At 32.1% G+C, this 21586-nt stretch overlaps 1 protein-coding gene across 2 annotated transcripts; it reads left to right on the plus strand.

Annotated features, from left to right (window-relative positions):
* Window positions 1-6904: 6904 nt before the first annotated feature.
* On the plus strand, window positions 6905-21458 carry LOC140779787 (uncharacterized). 2 transcript variants are annotated; one of them, XM_073125046.1, is made up of 11 exons: window positions 6905-6992; window positions 7512-7694; window positions 7904-8085; window positions 8193-9062; window positions 9252-9308; window positions 9732-10098; window positions 10177-10376; window positions 19192-19268; window positions 20435-20536; window positions 20625-20811; window positions 20905-21458. In XM_073125046.1, exons 2-11 carry the CDS (start codon window positions 7520-7522, stop codon window positions 20998-21000), a joined length of 2313 nt encoding a protein of 770 aa, XP_072981147.1. In that variant the 5' UTR covers window positions 6905-6992; window positions 7512-7519; the 3' UTR covers window positions 21001-21458. The 2 variants fall into 2 exon arrangements, with proteins under 2 accessions (XP_072981147.1, XP_072981146.1); XM_073125045.1 differs by lacking the exon at window positions 6905-6992 and adding an exon at window positions 6999-7193.
* Window positions 21459-21586: the final 128 nt, after the last annotated feature.

Raw genomic sequence — 21586 nt, forward strand, 5'->3', positions numbered from 1 at the left:
AGTATTTTGTATTAAAATTAATGTCTTATAAGTTAGAACAACATGGAATAACCACCTGAATGTAAATTATAATTTCTCCTAGAATTAACTAGATATGAAAATAATTAAATATTGCTTTACTTAATCATTACAAATGCTCTCTTATTTTTATCTCCAGTTTCTAATGTAAGATTAATATTCATGTCAAGTCTCACCAGGCTTTACTAGTCAACACCCATCCTTGATTTCAGGTCAAGAAATCTCACAGCAGCCATCTGATTGCCATCAGTCCAGAGATGAGAGACATCCCCCCCTAACATCTTGCCTTGATTCAAGGCTAGTTTGTCTCTTCTTTGAAACCATGAAGACTTAACTTTCAGACCATTGAAGTCCAATAATAAGTGTGAATTATATTTATAACTCTAAGCCTATGGAATTATTGGACATAGATGGCTATATATATGTATATATAAATGAATTGTAACATTACTACCTGTGTTAAGAAAGTTATAAATGTATAGGTCAATGACATCTAGGTCTAGGTGGAGTAACAACAAAAATATTCATATAGAGTGAGTAATATTTAGGACTTTGGCTTTATGCAGACATTTTTGGCTGTCTCAATAATTTTATTCTCTCTCTATCTATCTACTTATCTATGAAGAACATGGGTTGCAATGGAAGACTAAACCTAATAATTGGTTGTGATCTAATGAGCTAGCTAATAGCTTAGGACAGTGGTTGGGAACATTTAACTACTCTTTTCCAGCATTATTATATGTTTATTTCATACACCTATGGAGGATTTGTGCCCATGCTATGCAGAAATTTAATATGCCTATAACATTGAAAATGTTCATAGCTAATTGTGGATGTTCTTGAGCTGATATTGGAAGGGTGGTAAGTTTTTATGGCATTTTAATAGATCCAAGATAGGAGATTAGGAGTTATATTTATATTTGGGTCAAGTGGTATTAGGTTCCAGTAGGATAGGATTGAGATTAGTTAGTAGGTCAAGTTTCAATTAACTAATATAATTACACAATGTGTTTATTAAACGAGTTACATGACTCATCTATTTAACCTATTTAATAAACATATTAAATAGTTAAATATATTTGATTAATTGATTAAATTGGTTCAAGTATACATAGATTATCGGATCATAAATAAATTGGCAAGTTACAAACATATTAAATAGACTGAAATAAATTTTTTTAGAAAAAGTGAGAACTTAATAATGTTCTAATTAAACAAATATCATTAAGATTCGTATATGAAAACACTTCTATAATATGAACATCTTTAGCTAAGTAAGCATTATCGTATTAGAATGGATTGAGATAATATTATTATATCATATGAAAATTATCATACTTAATCCAAGACATACTTAATCCAAGACATATTTGAAGTAAGTAGGCAAAATCTATTTATTTTTTATTGATTATAGATATAGAGACGATAGGTCGGACAAAGGGTCAAGTTAGGTAACTAAGAAAATAAACAACAATGAGTCTAAAATATATGCACATAGTATTCTAATAAAATATTTACCAAATATTAACCTTAATGTTTATGGGGAATAAAGTAAAACTCAACCACTGAGCTATAACGATAGCATATATAAGCAAAATCTTATTTTTACTTAATATTATTGTATTATATAAAAAATTATCACACTTAGTCTAAAATATATTTAAATTAAGTGGATACAATCTATTTATTTTTTATGAGCAAATAAGTTATAGATTGAACAAAAGACTTGGCTACCCTCTCCAATATATAACAACTAGGTCGATGATACTAAGAAAATAAATAATAAGTATAAACTATGCACATATAGTTCTCTAATAAAATTTTTTACCAAAGACTTAACCACTGAGTTATAATACTAATATAAGTGGGCAAAATCTTATATTTATTTAATATTATTATATTATATGAAAATTTGTCATAGTCTAAGATATATTTAAATTAAACAGTCAAAATCTGTTTATTTTTATCCATCATAAGCATATATGCTAAACAAAAGATAGTGCTAACTCTCCCCCGATATGTAAATTGAACAATTATATTAATAATTATCAGAAAATAAACTACAATAAGTCTAAACTATGCGCATATAGTGTTCTAATTAAAAACTCATCAAATATCGATCTCAATGTCTATAAGAAATAAAATAACACTCAATCATTAAGCTATAGTGATATCATAAGTGGGCAAAATCTTATATTTACTTAATATTATTATGTTATATAAAAATATCACACTTTGTTATAAATATATTGGAATTAAATTAATAAAATATATTTCATATAAGTTTTATAGTGAACAAATGGTCGAGCTAGCTCTTTCTGATATATAAGTTGAACAATTAAATCAACAGTCCAAATGAACCATAATAAGTCTAAATTATACACATATATTACTATAATGAAAAATTTACTAAATATTAACTTCAATATTTATAAAAATAAAATAAAACTCAACCATTAAGCTATAGTTGTGGCATAAATAAATAAAATTTTACATTTACTTAATATTATTTTGTAATATGATAAATTCTCACATTTGGTTTCAAATTAAAGTTGACAAAATTGATTTATTTTTTATTGATTATGAGCACATAAACTAGCAAATGATCGAGCTAACCCTCTCCGATATATAGATTGGACAACTGGGTAAATACTCGTAAGAAAATAATTTACAAACATATTGAATGGATTGAGATAATTAATTTTATAAAAAAGTGAAAACTTAATAGTGTCCCAATTAAACAGATGTCATTAAAATTTGTATGTAAAACACTTATACCACATGAGCCTCTTTAACTAACTAGCACTATTATATTGGCATGAGTTAAGCTGATATTATTGTGTTGTGAAAAATTATTATACTTAATCAAAGATATATTTGAATTAAGTAAGAAAAATCTATTTATTTTTTATTGATCATGAGTATATAAATTATAGGTCGGATAAAAGTTGAACTAGTCATATCTAATATATATGTTGGACAACTATGTCAACACTCCTAAAAAAAGATTAATCACAACAATCTAAACTATACACACATAATGTTATAATAAAAAATTATCAAATATCAACATTAATGTCCATAGAGAATAAAATAAACATGAGTCTCAACCACTAAGCTACAATAGTGACATAAGTGGACAGAATCTTATATTTACTTAATACTATCATATTATATAAAAAATTTATCACACTTAGTCCAAAATATATTTGTTTTTTTTATCAATAATTAGCATATAAGCTATTAACCGGACAAATTGCCTACCTAGCTTTTTTCAATATATAGGTTGGACAACTAGGTCAACAACCCTAAGAAAATAAACTGCAACTATTAAAAATTTAACAATATCGACCTCAATGTCTCTGGGAGAATAAAGTAAGATTCGACCACTGAGCTACAATGGCGGCATAAGTGAGCAAAATCTTATATAAACTTAATATTATCACATTATTAAAAAATTATCACACTTAATTTAAAACATATTAAATTAATTAGGTAAAAATATTTTTTTATTGATCATAAACATATAGGCTATAGGCTGGACAAAGGGTTGAGCTAGCTCTTTTTAATATATAGGTTGGACAATTATCATAAGAAAATGAATTTCAACGAGTCTAAATCATATCTATATAGTATTCAAAATTTCAATGCCTATGAGAAATAAAATAAGACGTAACTACTAAGTTTAGTGGTGTCATAAATTGATAAAATCTTATATTTACTTAATACAATTGTGTTATATAAAATTATCACATACTAAACCATATCTATATAGTATTCCAAACTTCAATGCCTATGAGAAATAAAATAAGATGTAACTACTAAGTTTAGTGGTGTCATAAATAGATAAAGTCTTATATTTACTTAATACAATTGTGTTATATAAAAATAATCATACAAAGTCCAAAATGTATTTGAATTAAGTTGACAATATCTATTTATTTTTAATCAATCATGAGCACATAAACTATAGGCTGAATAAAATATCAGGTTATCCATATTTAATATATAGGTTAGACATTTAGTTTAACACTCATAATAAAATAAATCACAATGAGTCTAAACTATTTGTATATAATATTTCAATAAAATTTTTACTAAATATAAATTTCCATATGAAGAATGAAGCAAGACTCAATCTCTTAACTATAGTAGTGATATAAATATGTAAAATCTTATACTCACTTAATATTATAATATTATATAAAAAATTATCACATTTACTCTAAGATATTTGAATTAAATAGATAAAATAAAATAAACTAAAATGAGTTTAAACTATGCGCATGTAGTATTCAATAAAAAAATTCAAATATAAACCTCAACAAGAAATAAAGTAAGACTTAACAACTGAACTATAGTAGTGTCATAAGTGGGTAAAATATTATATTTAGTTAATATTATTGTGTAAAAAATTATTATGCTTAGTCTAAGATATATTTAAATTAAGTTGGATAAATTAAGTTGGATAAATTAAGTTGGATAAGCGCATATTCTTAAAGGCTAATAAATGATTATGCTAAATCTCTCTAATATATAAATTAGACAATTATGTCAATAATCCTAAAAAATAAATCACAAAGAGTCTAAACTATATTTATATAGTGTTCTAATAAAAATTTTACTAAATATCGACTTCAATATCCCTAAAGAATAAAGTAAAACTCAATCATTGAGCTATAGTGGTATTTTAAATATATAAAATCTTATATTTAATTAATATTATTATGTTATATAAAAGATATATTTAAATTAAGTGAATAAAATCTATTTAGTGGCTGGATAGCCCTATTTGATATATATATTAGAAAACTAGATCAACACTCCTAAAAAAATAAATAACAATGAGTTTAAATCATGCATATATAGTGTTCAATATTTATCTTAACGTCTATGAGGAATAAAGTAAGACTTATCTATATTAGTGTTATAAGTTTGCAAAATCTTATATTAAGTTAATATTATTGTGTTATATGAAAAATTTCCATACTTAATCTAAAACATATTTAAATTAAGTTAGTAAAATCTATTTATTTTTAATTGATCATGAGCATATAGTCTATAGGCTAAACAAAAGATCGAGCTAGCTCTCTTTGACATATAGATTAAATAAGTAAGTCAACATTCAAAAGAAAATGAACCACAATAAGTCTAAACCATACGCATATAGTGTTTTAATAAAATTTTTACCAAATATCAGCTTTAGTAACTATAAGGAAATGAAATAAAACTTAACCATTGAGCTATATATAGTGGTAGTGTAAGTACGCAAAATATTATATTTATTTAAGAAAAATACAATATCATTATATTATCGTTAAGTATGGACTTACGGTTTTAATTTCCCCAATATTTCGATGTTAGATTTTTGAGATTATTAGACAAAGAAGCATATTCTTTCTCATATTGGATAATAAAATGATTTCTTATTTTCTAATTTTGATGTTAATATAGTAGGAATAAAATAAGAAAAGACACTCAAACAAGATTTTGCATCTCTATAAAGCAAATCAATTTAGCTCAACTTTAATTTATCTCGTTGTATTTTAAATTTAAGATCTATTTTTTAGAAAGCACTTATGAATAAAAATTGTAATATTTAGATTTTTTATCTAAAATTGATAGTGTTTTTCTACTAGTGCCAATATTTTTCACAGTGTATACATTATAAAATAACTAAGAAAAACTTCTATTATCATCAAATTAGACTTTCTAGAGATAATTCATTTAATATATAAATAAGTCATTGGGCTGATTTAATATATAAATAAAATGACTTTGCGTTTTCTTTTTATATCCTTTCATTTTTTAGTGATCACGATACAAACTCTTTCAAATATTAAATTCAAAATTAATATTTTATAATTTTTTAAAACTCTACTTCTAAAAAGAGAGAGAAAAAGAAAGTAATATTATTTTTATCCATCTGATTAGTATTCAATTTTTTAATATTTTTTTACTAAAATTTTTAACTGAGGAGGTAGAGTGATATAATTAGATAAATGTATATATGTTTATTTTTTCTTAAGAGAATGAAAATGATATGAAATGATAGTTAATGGGTCAAAATATATTTAACTCAAATTTAAACTAGAAAATATGCCAATATTAAGAGTTACAAAAATATATAGGGAAATAAACCAATCATTTGGGGGCATTTTTAATAATTTCTGTTTTGGATGGATAAAAATATAAACTTATTTTATCATATTTTTTAATACAATATTACGACTAAGTAATAGATAGAGACTAATATGTGATGTGATACTTGTGAGAACCTACTTTTATTAATAAATTTTAAGCCCTTTTTTTATTAGGGTTCATCAATTTAATTAGTTATCACAGTTATCCGTATCGCCTAGTAATTGGATCCTATTAATTTATAATAGTTGTTATACGTTCAATTTTCTTATAAATATTATAACACTTTAGTTGATCAATAAAACTCTTTTATATAATTATGAATTTATTATTCATAATTTATAATTAAACACTACCAAATCTTATAGAACTAATACCATGCATGAGTAATATTTTCATGATATCGGAGCACTTTTTATTTTATTTTTATTTTTCTAATTTAAAGTTAGAATAATAAAAAGATCTTTCCTAGTATTGCAATGAAATACAAATATAACTTTCATCTAAATTATAAATAAAAATATATTTAACACTACCCATGAATTATCTTATTTTTCAATCAATTTTTCTTAGAGTTAATATTTAGTGAAGTTTTCACTAAAACACTATGTCCAAATAGTCCATATTTTAGGAGAACTAGTTCAGTTGTCCAACTATATGTATGAGAGAATTGGTCATTTTATCTAATCTATAATTATCATATTAATTCATAATTTATTAATAAACAAAAAAAGAAACTCGGTTAGCTGGCATCACCTCTCTTTGGACGCTACGCTGTTCAGCAAACCGGGCGGTTACTGGAATCGGCTCCCCCATTCCTTCCCAATTCCTAGGTAGCATAAACGGAACAAGGCGAGAGTAGTTTCACTCCACACACACACACACCGGCGTGTTTTTGAAGCTCCCTCCCCTGTTCTCTCTCTTTTTCCGTTCCATTCCAAGGAACAAACCGCACCATAAACCCTAACTCGATCGGTTCCTCTCCTTGGTCACGTTGTTATTTGTAGCATTCGTCGGCAACGATCGCGTTTAAAGTAATATTTCCCTCTCGTTTCTCTTTATCGACATCTTTGATTTGTTATGATCGGTGTTTCGAATGAATGCTGGATGAGTTCGAACCGGATAGGCAGTCATTTCGTTCTGTTGATCGTAATGAACGAGGTTGTTAGGGAATTTAGTGTAAATTTTCCTCTGCTTTTATTCTCTCTTTTCGACGAAGATTTCACTTCTTTTTTCTTGTTGGTTGTTACGATTCTTAGATGATGATAAAGTTTAGGGAGGTTTAAGCGATACCATCTTGAACTGTTCTGGTTGAATTTTTGTCAATTTGTGTTTCTTTTGTCCTTTTGAAGTACATACAATGGGGGCTGGAAGAAAGACGGAGACGATTCCTGTTTCAACTAAGCAGCAAATCGCTCCAATGCCATTGAATACCTCGGTATCTGCTCGTAATTTGCGTCAGGGTGACATTGGTGGAGTCATCTTTGGCTGCACGCACAACACCATGAAAGAATGCCTCTCGAAGCAGCTATTCGGTTTGTTTTTGTACCTCATTTTTCCAATCGCATGCTATGCTTATCTTCTTGCTGTTTTCTCAGCTTAATTTCTGTTAAATTATCAATTCTAGAGTTAAATTGCATGTAATCGCTGCAGTAAAAGATTGACGATGTTACCGGATCTTTTAAGACATGTATACTTTTGGAGATTGTGTGTAGTTACTGGCTTACTGCAACTTATTTTATAGGATTGCCCTCACTGCACATCTCGTATGTGGGGAATATCAAACCTGGTCTGCCGCTATTCCTATTCAACTATAGTGATCGAAAATTGCATGGAATTTATGAGGCGGCAAGCGATGGCCAGATGAACATTGACCCATATGCATGGACTGATGGGGGTACAAGAAGAACATCCTTTCCTGCACAGGTATTGTGGATGGAGAATTCCTTACTTAGCATGCCTCATTTGGAAGTTCAATCTAAGTACTTCTGGTATCTGTCTGTGATCAAGTATTGGCTATTTACATTCTTAAGGTTCGTATCTGCATCAAGAAGCAATGCCTACCACTTCTAGAAAACCAGTTCAAGAAAGTAATCGAGGACAATTACTATCATTATAAGCACTTTTGGTTTGAACTAGACCATGCACAAGTAGAAGGTCTAAAGATATTATTCAAACCTTGTACTGTGCCTCTCAATATCAAGCAAGTTCCAGCAGTTTCAAAACAGGAAAACCTTTCTAAAACTGTTCCAGCAACAAACTGGAAGATAACTGCTCATGCAGGACATATGAACACTGAGGCTGCTGTCACAAAGGATGCCAACTCCTTTGCTGTTTTGATAGATCCAAATAAGTTTGGGTCAGCTAACTGGGCTGATTGGGATGTTGAGCTTGCTAGCTCAAGTAAAACATCAACTAGTGCTCCGGATGATAGTGAAATCAAAGAGCAAATTTCAGACTGGGAATACTGTGATGAGACTGCTAGCAACAGTCAGTTTGGTATTCATCCTGTCCCATGCGGAGACAATCAGAATCTATTGGACGAAAGTCCTGGTATCAAGGGAGCAGAGAACAGCAACGATGCAGTTGTTGACCTTCATCTGGATGGAGGGAGCCGGATTGTTCTGGAAGAAAGCTTGCGTGCTAAAAGAGGGGAGACTTTGCAGGAATATCATTCAGGTTCCGATGATGTCAGGCTTGAAGCCAATGTGCAGAAACTAAATGCTATATCAATTAAACGAGAATGCTCAAGTCCATCTTTCAATGACTACAGTGATGATAGTTCAGGTCTGTACATGCCAGAAAAAGTACAAGGGGAAGCTAATTTTTCAAAAGAATCCTTTGATTTAGCTTTTTCACGGGGAAACACAACAATTTCTTGCCAATATGAAGGAAGTGCCAAGGTAGTTGATTCTAGTCAATTTTCTTTCTCCTTGATTTCCCCCTCCCTTTCCCTTTCCTAATGTAATTGTCACATCTTGCTCCTTTTCCTTTTTGGTCTTAACCATGCGATTTATACTTGTAGAGTAATTTTATAATCTTCTATATTTGAAGCCTTAATCTTTGTTCCTTTCCCTTATGTTCTTATGTAGTTGGTGCAAATTATTGAACAATTGGCACAAAAGACTGCAACTTTGGAGAAGAAGCAGGTATTTGTGGTCAGCATTTTTGTTTTTATATTATAAATTTATTATTAGTTGACTAAGCATTATTATGTTGAGAAGAATTACTTGCATGTAAGATTCCCATTTTACATATCACTTTGATAACTTAATTGGAAATTTTTTTCTTGTTGATTATGTGTTATATTCCTTTTTGATACTCCATCTTATTGAGTTTCCGATCCTTAATAGTGTAACAGTGATAATTTGTATGCATTATAGGGAAGATAAGATTTCTTGTTTGGAATAAGACTATAATTGAATTTGATGCATCCGCTCATTTTTGTTTCCTTACATACTCAATTTCTGAAGACATTCTTGACTTGAGCCTTGTGAAGGCTTCTGAAATACGTATAATAGCATTCACTGTACATTGTATTTTATCATGATATAATCTACCGTGCTTTGCAGGCTGAGTCAGATCAAGAAATTCAAATATTGAGGGATGTGGTTAAGGAGTCAGGAAGAAAGATTCGGCAACTAGAGTATCAAGTTGAAGTGCTGGAGTCAAACTTTAGTTCTTCCATGTCCCTCCATGGTGGGACATCTAGAAATACAGTCACACTCACACAACATGCATCTGAAGAAGCCATTTACCTAATTGGTGGTTATAATGGCACCATGTGGTTATCCTCACTGGATTCTTTTTCACCTTCCTTGGATGAACTAGCATCTCTCAAGCCAATGAGTTGCTCCCGTTCATATGCTGCTGCAGCAACACTGGATGATAATATATTTGTTTTTGGTGGCGGAGATGGCTCTTCATGGTATAACACAGGTATCACTACTCCATGCATCTTACCTGACTTTCTTTGATGAGCTCCTTACCTAAATGGCATTCTGTTCTTCAATGAAGTTGAATGTTACAACAAAAGGAATGATGAATGGACCATGTGTCCTCGCTTAAACCATGCAAAAGTAAGCCTTGCTGGAGCTACAATGAGTGGCAAAATTTTTGCTATTGGTGGAGGTGACGGCCTTGACTCTTTCTCAGATGTTGAGATGTTTGATCCAGCTCTTGGGAAGTGGATCTACAGCCCATCTATGCTTCAGAGGGTATGCCTCCTTTTTTATTTCTAACTAGTTGGATTAGTTTTTTCTAGTGTTTGTCTTTTTTCGTTCAGTACGTCATTAGTTGCACATTATAAATAGATTCTGAAAATGAGATTTTTCGTGGGGATTTTTTTGGCTGTGTTGATTTCTTAGTACTCAATATTCTTACAAGTTTTTATCATGTCACCTTTTATCATCTCATATATATTTTAATATAAAACTCCATTAGACATTTAGACTCAAGACGATGTCTACATAGTACATACTAGGCAGTTTTAGTTTTTTCTTTTGATGTTGAATGATTAATTTAGGTTAAAAACTTAAAACAATTATATCCTATTGAAAAAGATTATTGAACATAAAGTAAGGAAAAGTAGGAGACCTTTGGAGATGCTCTCATGCTCAATTAGTTATTGTACTCCAATGATTATTGGACCTTTTCTTCTAGAAGCATTATATATGGTCTGAGGACCTTTACCAATGTGATTGGTCTTCTAATTTCTAAACTTTATATCTTGAGTAGTGACAGACTAGAATGGTAGAATCATTATCACGTATTTCTTCAGTAATATTACTAACCAAAAGCTCTGAATCTGTGTACCTACCGACACTGAAGATGGGTGCACTGAAATGGTGTCTTTATGCTTTAGGAAGATACAAAATCGTGTTAGCATATGATGGCTAGGCAATGTCCCAAATTATAAGTAGACAGTGGGCTTTATCGAAGAAAGGAGAAAAGGGAAGGGCATCAAGCTTTGGTGAATTATTCGAGATTATGTAAATCTAGATCTCAGTATACTGACATGCCACTAGGGAAATTGCAAACTACTGATGTGCAAAAAAGGATAGTTAGAAGGTCCAGTGGTGCCCCCATTTATGGAACTAGAAAGTTTTGGTAAGACGGAGAAGTCTAGCATTTCCTCAAGAACTTAGGCTCTTTCCGTAGCTTGTATTTTAAAGGTCTTATAATATGAACAAAATTTACTAATGGAGCATTGGGGCTCTGAAATTAGAGTAGGAAGATATTTTACATTCCTAATTGATGAGGAAAAAAAAGAAATAACAGACTTGGGCATTGCTAACACTTTTTTGTATTTAGTTTTGTAAGGTCCCACACTCCTGCATAAGTTGAATGACATCTTTGACTATACAATAGTGAAGAAATTATCGCAAGCAGTAATATAATGTCCTATTAGTTATCCTAAAGAAAAGAATAATCAAGCAGAATTTCCAGAAATAAGGACATTTTTAGTGTTGAATTGTAACTAAAGAAAACTAGAATAACTATATCTCATGTTTCAAGCAAATAAACGAACAAAAATGAAAATTACCAACCATGAAGTTGTCTATCAAAAATAGATAGTAGATATCTTCCATCACTTGGAATATGCTTTGCCTTATTGTCCATTACCTCTCCTTTTCTTTAATTGACTAATCGACATAGTTAGAGAACAACTAGAAAAACAAGATATGATGAGTGGGCTTCGATAGTCAGCACCAAGCTGTACATCTACTTACACTTCTCTTTATCTTGTTAAATTCTTATGCAAGGTGGTCAACAATTTGATTCATATATAATAATATTCAACCATAGGCTTGTTGATTATATGCCTGTTGAAGATGCATGATAACTACACACAAAAGTTGCTTATCATGATCCGAAATTGGAATAGTGACCAACCATGTGCCTTAATAGACTTGGGATATACAAACCCATATACAAACCCTTATAAAAGAATAATAAAAAAGTTTAAAGTTAGGCAAGAGGTGTTATTCGATTCTTTTCCTCGTAGTTGATCCATTTAGGGTCACCAAGAGGTGTTATTAGGTGGTAAACATATTTTGTCTTTTTTTCTAACCGTCGAGAGAGATTAGAGTCACCGAAGGAAATTTTTCGATATAGTATTGGATTGTACCTTAACCCAGTCAAAGTCACTTAAGAAAGTTATCGTAGTGATCTAAAATAACTTTATTTCTTGGATATCCAGGTATATTCGAATTACTACGAACAGTTGCGAAATGATCTATATCGAAAAGTTGCGAAATGATTAATGTATTTGTAATTTGCATGAAATATAATAATGCACAAAGAGTAATATTGTATGAAATATAAGATTGCACGAAGATAATATGATACCATAATAGAATATACAGATTTTCAGGATGGACCAAAACATAAGTGAACCCACTCATCTATGGTCCATGTGGAATAATTCAAATCAATATCTGGGTGTGAGAAAAATCATCACCTTTATTCATTCATAAACAAATTTATCTTGTAATTTAACAATTATTAAACAATAATTAGACTTTCTAGAAAATCTTTTAATCATTATTTGGGCCAAAATGAAACCCAAATACTTAGGCTGGGCTGTGGATCTGCAACCCACCCACTACGCTAAAATGGAATGGACTAAGGCCCAAACCCAACTAAAAGGAAAAAGTGGGTCGGGCCTTTGTCGGCCCACCTTGGTCATGGGCTAGTCCATTACCTACATAAACCTATGGGTTGGGCTTGCCCACCCTAGCCTTCTTTTCTTCCTCGATGGAGGAGCAACAAGAAATTGAAGAATAAAAGATGAAGCGCAACTAGGGAAGGTCCGCCAACTTCTCCACCTCGAGTGGTCCAAACCATTCCTCACGACCAAAACATCTCACACGAGGTAAAAAAAGGTCGGTTGAGGTAGTTGACGATGATAAGGCACAAGGATACTAACTACTCTATGTTCGGCTTCAGCAGGAGGCTACACCATCGGCGTGACCAGCGTTGCCAATGATGACCATATGCGAGGATGAAATGTCAGCAAGAGGCTACATGGTGTATTTGTGAACGGGTACCTTTGGCACAGAGATGCAAAGGGTACCTTTGGCTACATGGAGAGATTTAGTTTTGGGTTTGGATTCAGGTTAACCAAAATTGACTCAATCCGACCCGTTACACCCGTTTTAACTCCAGCCCTGTCCAACCTGTGTCTCATTTTGGTTTTTTTTTAAAAAAATTCTGGATATGTCGGACTTGTGTCGGACTCCGACATGAACACCTCTCTTAGTAGGTGTCTATGCTTTATTGACAATTATAGAAAGCATCTAGAGAGTAAGTTATACAGATAACCAAAAAGTGGGCAGATTTGGTTAATATGTCCACATTCGCCGCAATTGCATCATAATTTGATCGAGTGTGTGGAAGTCCTAAGAGAAAACCCATAGTTATGTCTTCTCATTTCCACTTAGGCAAAGGTAAAGATTGCAACTTTTCTACAAATCTTTGAGGATCGACTTTGATTTGCTAATTAAACATCTAGCCACAAAGTTAGCAATGTCTTTCTTCATGCCATTGCATCAAAAGTTCTCCTGCAAGTCTTTGTACATCTTTGTATTATCTAGGTGAATGTTGAATCCCAAACTGTGAGCTTATGATATGATCTCATTTTTTATCTTCTCGCGAGCTAGAACATATCAAATTATGATTCTTGAGCAATCTCTTATGTGATTTTGATTTAAGCAATAGCTTATCTTTTCTCCACTTTTTCTAAAACTCTTTTTGGATTAGTGTCCAACTAAGCAATCTAGATACTATTAAGAAGTGTAGGCCTAACCACCAACTAGTTGCATAAAGCTCCTCATGGTGCGATGTCACCTCAATCTCTAAGCATCTAAACTTCTCTATGATGCACTCTCTCTAATGATTTTCTAACTGAGCATCTGCCACCACATTTTCCTTTCTTGCATGATAATTCATGCTAATGTAGTAACATCATAATTCTTGATCAGCTCTAGCCACCAATGTTGCCTCAATTGAGCTCCTTCTAGGTGAATATATACTTGAGAATTGTGATATATAAAATCTCACAAGATTCTTTATAAATATAGTGACGCCAAATTTTCAATGCAAACAAAACTACAGCCATCTCAAGATTATGAATAGGGTAGTACTCATGAACAATAAGTTGCCTAGAAGTATAAGCTATCATTTGCTCATGTTGCATCAATACACATCTCGAGCCTTGACGAGAAGTGTCATTGTAAATCACAAAATTATTACCTTCAGTTGGAAGTTATGAAGCATGGATACAGATATAGGATATGGATACGATACGATACGGATACAGGGAGACAACAAATTCTCAAAAAATAGGATACGATACGCCTAAGATCCGATAATTACAAAATTATATAAAAATAGTATATTCTAATGGCAACCTATACATGTCTATGCAAGAAGAAATTATTATTCTAATGACAACCTCTACATAACATTGCATCCAATATTTTAATATATCTAATATCTACATAAGTATTTAATAGCAAATAAGAGTAGTAGATATTAAAGATAATTAGACAAAGAATACATCAATATTTAACAGATAATGCACTAAAATGAGAATAGTAGATGTCATTACATTCAATATGAGCAACTCATAAGCTCATAGCTCATAGCACTAAAGTATATAAAGTATACCCACCAACATTTTACAATTTGCATAACACCAAATGAGAGTAATCATAAGTCAATAGTGTAATTGGAAATGACATTAATTATTCATTTTTATCTAAGTCATTCTCCTCATTCCATTTAGTATTTTTTGATACACATATATTTTTTAATACAAGGTTGAGGGGATGGACAACACATGGAGTCTAAAAAATATTAAAATACTGAGCCTCTATAAGCATCCTAGCTGACTTACAAACATGACCATTACAATAATGACTTGTACCATATTTTATGTTCCAACCTTTTCAATTACTTTGCTGATCAAGCTAGATATAAAAAATTTATCTTTGTACCCTCCATATTTTACAGCTCAAAAACATGTGACCACTTTCAGTCATAGCCAAAAAATTGATTAGAGGTCTTTTTTGTGCATGTGTCCAACCATCACACACAATGTAATCATTTTTTCCTCTATGTGCCCTTAATAAGTTTCAATAACTTTCTAATGTTTGCCTTTTCTTGTTGAAAAAATATGGTTCTTAACATATTATATCTAGAAGGCAAATAACTTGTTATTTGATTGTTAGTTGCAAAAGTATAAGACTTAATATTATGTGGGTTCCTAGCAAGATGAAAACATAACCTAGTAGAGTAGAACGTTCTAGTAACTTCATTGTGTAATTGATTACGAGAAGCTATATTAAATGGTTTCTCAAGAGTTGTTTCTCTAGACCTTCTCTTCTTTGATCTATATAGGGCATATTAGAAGAAGTTGCAAGGGGCGTACTAGAAGATGTTGAGCTGACATTGGCATAAAGTTCTTTATTTTTAACTCAGCCAGCTCCATAATTCTTTTCATCTCTATAATATGATGACTATTTACTTCAGGGCATGGTTTGATTTCACATCCCCTGATTCTCATTACTTGAGCCTTAACTCTATAATTGCACTGACACCTCATGTTGCCTTCTCTTTCTCTCATCTTTTCCAATTTGATTACATATTTTCGAAACGGGGCATTGCCATCTACCGCCACACTACTAGTACTAGAATTTATACTTTCAATATCCATTTATCTATGATAAAAATAAAATAGAGAAATTCTAATCTCTAACACTATACTAATCTAACTGTTAGCGTTAAGTTTTAACAGCCACCACACTATACTAATATTTAAGAAGATTAAGTCACATCATTCAAATTAAATATAAGTAGCCAATCTAGGAATCTAATAAAGTAATAAATGTGGAAATTCAGAATTGTAATACTTAAGTAACCATATCAGAAATTCAAAATTAAGTAACCATACTTAGTCATGTAATACTTAAGGTCTTGTTTAGTTTGAGATTAAGCTTGGAACTTGATTAGTTAGTCTCATTTCTTAGTTCTAAATTTTTTAGAGAATAAACTTGATTATATGTGAAAAAGATAAAAAAAATTTGGTTACTGAACCAGTTTAGGAGTCCCTAAACCAATTCAGGGGAGGTCCCTAAACTTAAAAGAAACATGGTCTAAGTGATCATATTAGAATTAATTAAACTGAAAATAAGATAGAGAAATCTGCACAATTTTAAAGAAAAATCAGAGAACAAAGGAGAAAAAATTGAGAAAAGAAAAGGAAAAAAAACTGAGGAACGTAACTTAAAACAGAATTCGAGAAGGGGAAGTGGAAGAAATCCAATGAAGAAAATTCAGAGAAGAAATTGAGGAAAAAAAGAGCTGGTTTGTTGAGAGAAGAAATGAAAAGAAAATATTGTCGTTGGTTGGTTTGTCGAGAGAGAGGGGGAGAACAGAGAGCTACAGCGTCGTCATGGTCAAGAGAGAGGAAGCAGCATTGTCACCTGACTACCCAAATAAACCCAAAATGTATCCCAACGTATCCGGTTGTATCCACCCTGTATTTGGAAATAAAAATTAATTATTTAAATTCAGGATAATCAGAAAACGTGTCGGATATAGATACTTATCCCATTTTGGGGTATCCGAGCTTCCCAGGTCAGAAGTGAAAGAATAAGAGTCGCGATATTATGTAACTTTTATTATCATCTAATAGACCATATCCTTTATCTAAATCATCACCACTAGCGCATCTCTCTTGTTCTTCTCATCGGTTTAGCCTACTCACATGCCCAATTCCGCCACCGGAATCATATTCAATGCTTCGCCCTGGTCCAATCACAAATAATTTTCAGAATTGATATTGAGATCAATTGAATCCCTATATGTTTTTAACTGGAATGTACCAATAGGCGGAAATTTTCTGATGAAGCCATAAAAACGAATTGGGGCTACACTACTTTCTGTACTATTAAATTAAAATTAAATACAGCAGGTGAAAGAGGACTCACGGATGAGTAGATAGGTGGTCTTCATTTGCTCCGACAATGCTTTGACAGCTGATTCAGACAAGGTGTGGTAAGGAGGAAGAAAGAAGAAGAAGGTGAGTGACTGCTGTGGTTGGGGGAGATTGAGGGTTTAATTTTACGCTTTCCCTGGCGATTTCACTAGGGATTACGTGAAATCGCGAATTGAATCATTCCTCCCCTCTTGTAACGGTTACAAGGAAGAGAACAAGTGGTGCATACACTTAGCATGGGCCCCACAATTTTTTTTTTGGTTATTGCGTTGCTTATGTGTAATTCCAAAGTGCTAGTGGGAGTTTTTACATCAAGCTTTTCTAGATGGAAATTCTGTCTGTTTGAATTATGCATCTTAAACTTTCCTCTTGTTTTTCATTCCTATGGTTGTCCATAACGAGCCGTACCTACCCCTACTTATGCTGACTCCAGTCCAGTTTCCAACTTAATATTATTTTCCTCTTTAGTTGCATCATTGTTTGGGCCTTGGTTGCATGAATCTCACTGAGTACATGCCACATCAACTTTGAGTTCAGTATGGTGCCTCTTTTAGAATGCACAGTCAGAGAACAATAAATAATTCAGTCTATGCTCTTCACACTAATCTGACTGTACTAGCATGAGTCTCACTTTAGTACATGTCACATTAAATTTGAGTTTAGTACGTTGCCTCTTTTAGAATGCACATAGTCAGAGAACCATAATAATTCAGTCTATTCTCTTCACACTAATTTGAATGTACTAGCATGAATCTCACTGAGTACATGCCACATCAACTTTGAGTTCAATACAGTGCCTCTATTAGAATGCACATAGTCAGAGAACAATTATAGTTCAGTCTATTCTTTTCACACTAATCTGAATTTACTAGCAACCCTGCATGTGCAGATGCACATTTAGGCTTTATACTAAAATTCTCAGTAAGTTTCCAAATTTGCTGAAACTAATTGTAAATGGAGATCACTAATGAAATAAATGAATCCAACTACCAAATTCTATGTCATTATATATCATTAAATACAAGGTGTAAGTTGACTGTGATTACACTATATATGTATCTCATGGCTTTTGAGCATGGTGCCAATTTTAACTAAATCTTCACTTCTAACATATAGTTATACTTGCTGAACATGCCCTGAAGGTAAGGAATAATTTTCACAAAGTTGACATGTATAGCATGTACTGTGCTGGATGGCACATCTGGGGAGTCTGCAACCATGCCTCACTAGGCATCTGTTTGTCTGGGTAAACACATTATTCTTTTGGAAGATATTCTCAGAAGGCAATGCTGGACCACAGAAATCTGCATGCGATGGTTAAGAAAGTAATTAACATCTCCAGATACAACATAAAAGAAATGAAATTGTCCAACAAAAGTTAGTTCATTACACATCTGTATTTCTTCAACCAGCTTTAGGAGATTTATGAGTTTTTTAATAAAAAAATATTGAAAGGGGACTTGTAATTTGTGACAACATATAATGCAAAAGGAAATATATGCCCTGTTAAACAATAAGCTCTACACCTTTAATTTTATTGCATATGAACTTGGCTTGTCCATCTGTTAGTAAGATTATCAAAATAATCAAGCTGGCTCAAGCTCAGCTCATATTTGAAACAAGTCAAGGTTCATCAAGGGGATCAGGGTCAAATTTTAATTTCAAGATGAGCTTAACGATAAGTCGGCTCGATTAGGCTTGATATACATACACACACACACACATTAAATAAGATTCAACTTGGTTACATGTTTGATTTTATTTTACAAAGTGTAGACTATCAAACATTCAATTCAAAGTTGATTCAAGCTTCATTCATGCTTGAATTAGGCTTGATGTAAAAGAACCTTGAATCTGCTTATCAAGTGGCTCAAAATAGGCTCAAGCTTGACTCTCTTGAGTAGAGCTGGACTCGATCAATCTCTCCTTTATTACACTGCTATCTGTTAACTTCTCTATGTTCCATGTCACTTCAGTTTTAATAGCAATTATTTGATCCTTCAGTCTTATGCAATTTATTGTTCCAGCGGTTTGCTCCTGCTGCAGCAGAATTTCATGGCGTGCTCTATACTGTTGGTGGATATGATGGAAACAATTATTTGCAGTAAGATATTTAGCAACTCCTCTCTTGATTCTTCATTAGTGCCATTGTCCATCATTTGCAAGCCCAATTGCCTTAGTTAAGGTGATATAGATAATATTTTTTCTTTTTTTAACATTAGAACTTTGCAATCTCGTGTTCTGCCAACTCCAAAAGTTACTTGAAAATGTGTCAAAAAAGAACTATTGAATAAACTTGTGAATTCTTAAAGTCAAACTGATTACTTAAACTATGTGTTAGAGAAGCATTAAGACACATTTGATGTCATAATCTGCAAGGTGAAGTGCTTATAATTCCAAAATCCAAGAACTCAGAAAAAGCTGTACTAGCTATCCTTGAAAAAGAAAAAAAAAATTCTTTTCCAATGTGTTCATTATAGTTTCTATGAATCACTAGATAAAGAAAGCACCAAAACCTGCAAAGGTTCTTTGAACTGAATAATCAGTTATTTAATCAAGTTGAGTGTTCCCTTAAAAGATTATGTTCGATCGAATATAATATTATTCATGAATATATGGAAAGTGAATTAGTTTTAATATGGTCTCCTGCATTTGCATTCTTAGTCTAGCATTTGTTGTTTTTCTTCTATGATACACTTTCTACAAAGAGCATTTGATAATTCATGATTTGTTCAACAATACAGAATCTTTGAAAATCCATTTATGTTATGGAGTTTGTTAAGTTGGTTTCTATTTGGGTTGGTACTGGGCTGATTGATGCTAATGCTTTACGCCTTGACCTGAAGACATGCCGTTTAAGTCACGCTTATTACTTTAAGATATTGTAGTGGACTAGTGGTAGTTACTCTATATCAACACAAAGAATCTAGTAGACCAATATGATTACCAATTTACCACCCTCCAGCTTTAAGATTAGTCCTCCCCCCCCCCCAAAAAAAAACACTTGGAAATATTGTACTGCATAACTGCAAGTGCCTTAATTTTGTGCCTCGTGGCTGAATGGGAAGTGTTGATCCCTGGACTTTATTAGTTGCTACATGGCATTGTATGTTGAACTTTCGGCTGCATTTCTTGTCCTAAACTATTAAATTAAATCTTTGTGGCACTATCATTGACTTTTTTTATGGTGTCCCTGACCAACGTATATGCTTGAGTTACATGCTTGATATCTGCCGGAAGTTGATGAACAAGTATTATTTCTTTTCTTAGATCAGCTGAAAGATATGATCCAAGGGAAGGATACTGGACCAGACTGCCAAGTATGAATACGAGAAGGGGATCTCATTCATTGGCTGTTCTAAATGAGAAAATGTGGGTTTTTCATCGTGTGAGCTTCAACTAGAGGATAAGAGGTAATCAATTTTTTACTCTGGTATGAAGTAATCAATTTTTTACTCAGGTACGCAATGGGAGGATATGATGGCGAAAAGATGGTATCAAGTGTTGAAGCCTTTGATCCCCGTCTTGGTTCCTGGATGATGGATGCGCCAATGAACTGTGTTAGAGGATATGGTGCTGCTGTAGTACTTAATGATGCTATACTCATCATTGGTGGGCTTAATGTGGGCGAGAACCTTGTGGATTCTGTATGTAGTTTCTGCATATCTACGTAGTTAGGTATTTGCATGTTTATTTCATGGGAAAAACCAGATCACTTGTATTCTCTTCGTCATTTACAGGTGGAGTGCTACAACGAGAGGACTGGGTGGTCCATTTTAGGTACAAAATCTATTGGGAAAAGGTGCTTCTTCTCTGCCACTGTTCTCTTGGGATAATGATTTTATCCTATGCGCCAAGAGTAGGTTAATTTCTGTAATTAATTACCATCCATCTCCAAAAAGCAGTTTTGTACAGATGAGGCATTAGTTTTGTGCAGGTGCAATATCGTTTTATTGCTTCGGGATGCCATAATTAACTGATTTCATATTGTAGTCCCTTGTACAGATAGGTACCGTACCATCTGGAATAACCACCTCTATTGGCTCCGACATAAGACTTGCAGTTTTACTGTCATTTGAAAATCACATCATAACATACCCAAGAACGCATTTGCTGACCAACTATTTTGTCTTTAACCATAAGACTTGCCGGGTGATGATTTCATTTATAGTTTTTATTTGCTGACTTGTATTGTATATTCCTTGTCACGTATAACTTTGATGTTTGAGTCTCTTGAAAAAGATTTAATACTCTTTGTAGGAATTAAATTTGTAAAATTGTTCCCGAGCTGACATAAAATGAGACTACTATAATTTCATATTGAGGATTTTTGTAAATTTTTTTATAACAATCTCCTAACTAGTGAATAGTTCAAAAAAAAGAAAAAGAAAAAGAAGCCTTTTCTTAACATTTTAGTTTAAC

This window comes from Typha angustifolia, chromosome 15, assembly GCF_048772165.1.
Source record: "Typha angustifolia cultivar Huaian chromosome 15, ASM4877216v1, whole genome shotgun sequence".
NCBI lineage: Eukaryota > Viridiplantae > Streptophyta > Magnoliopsida > Poales > Typhaceae > Typha > Typha angustifolia.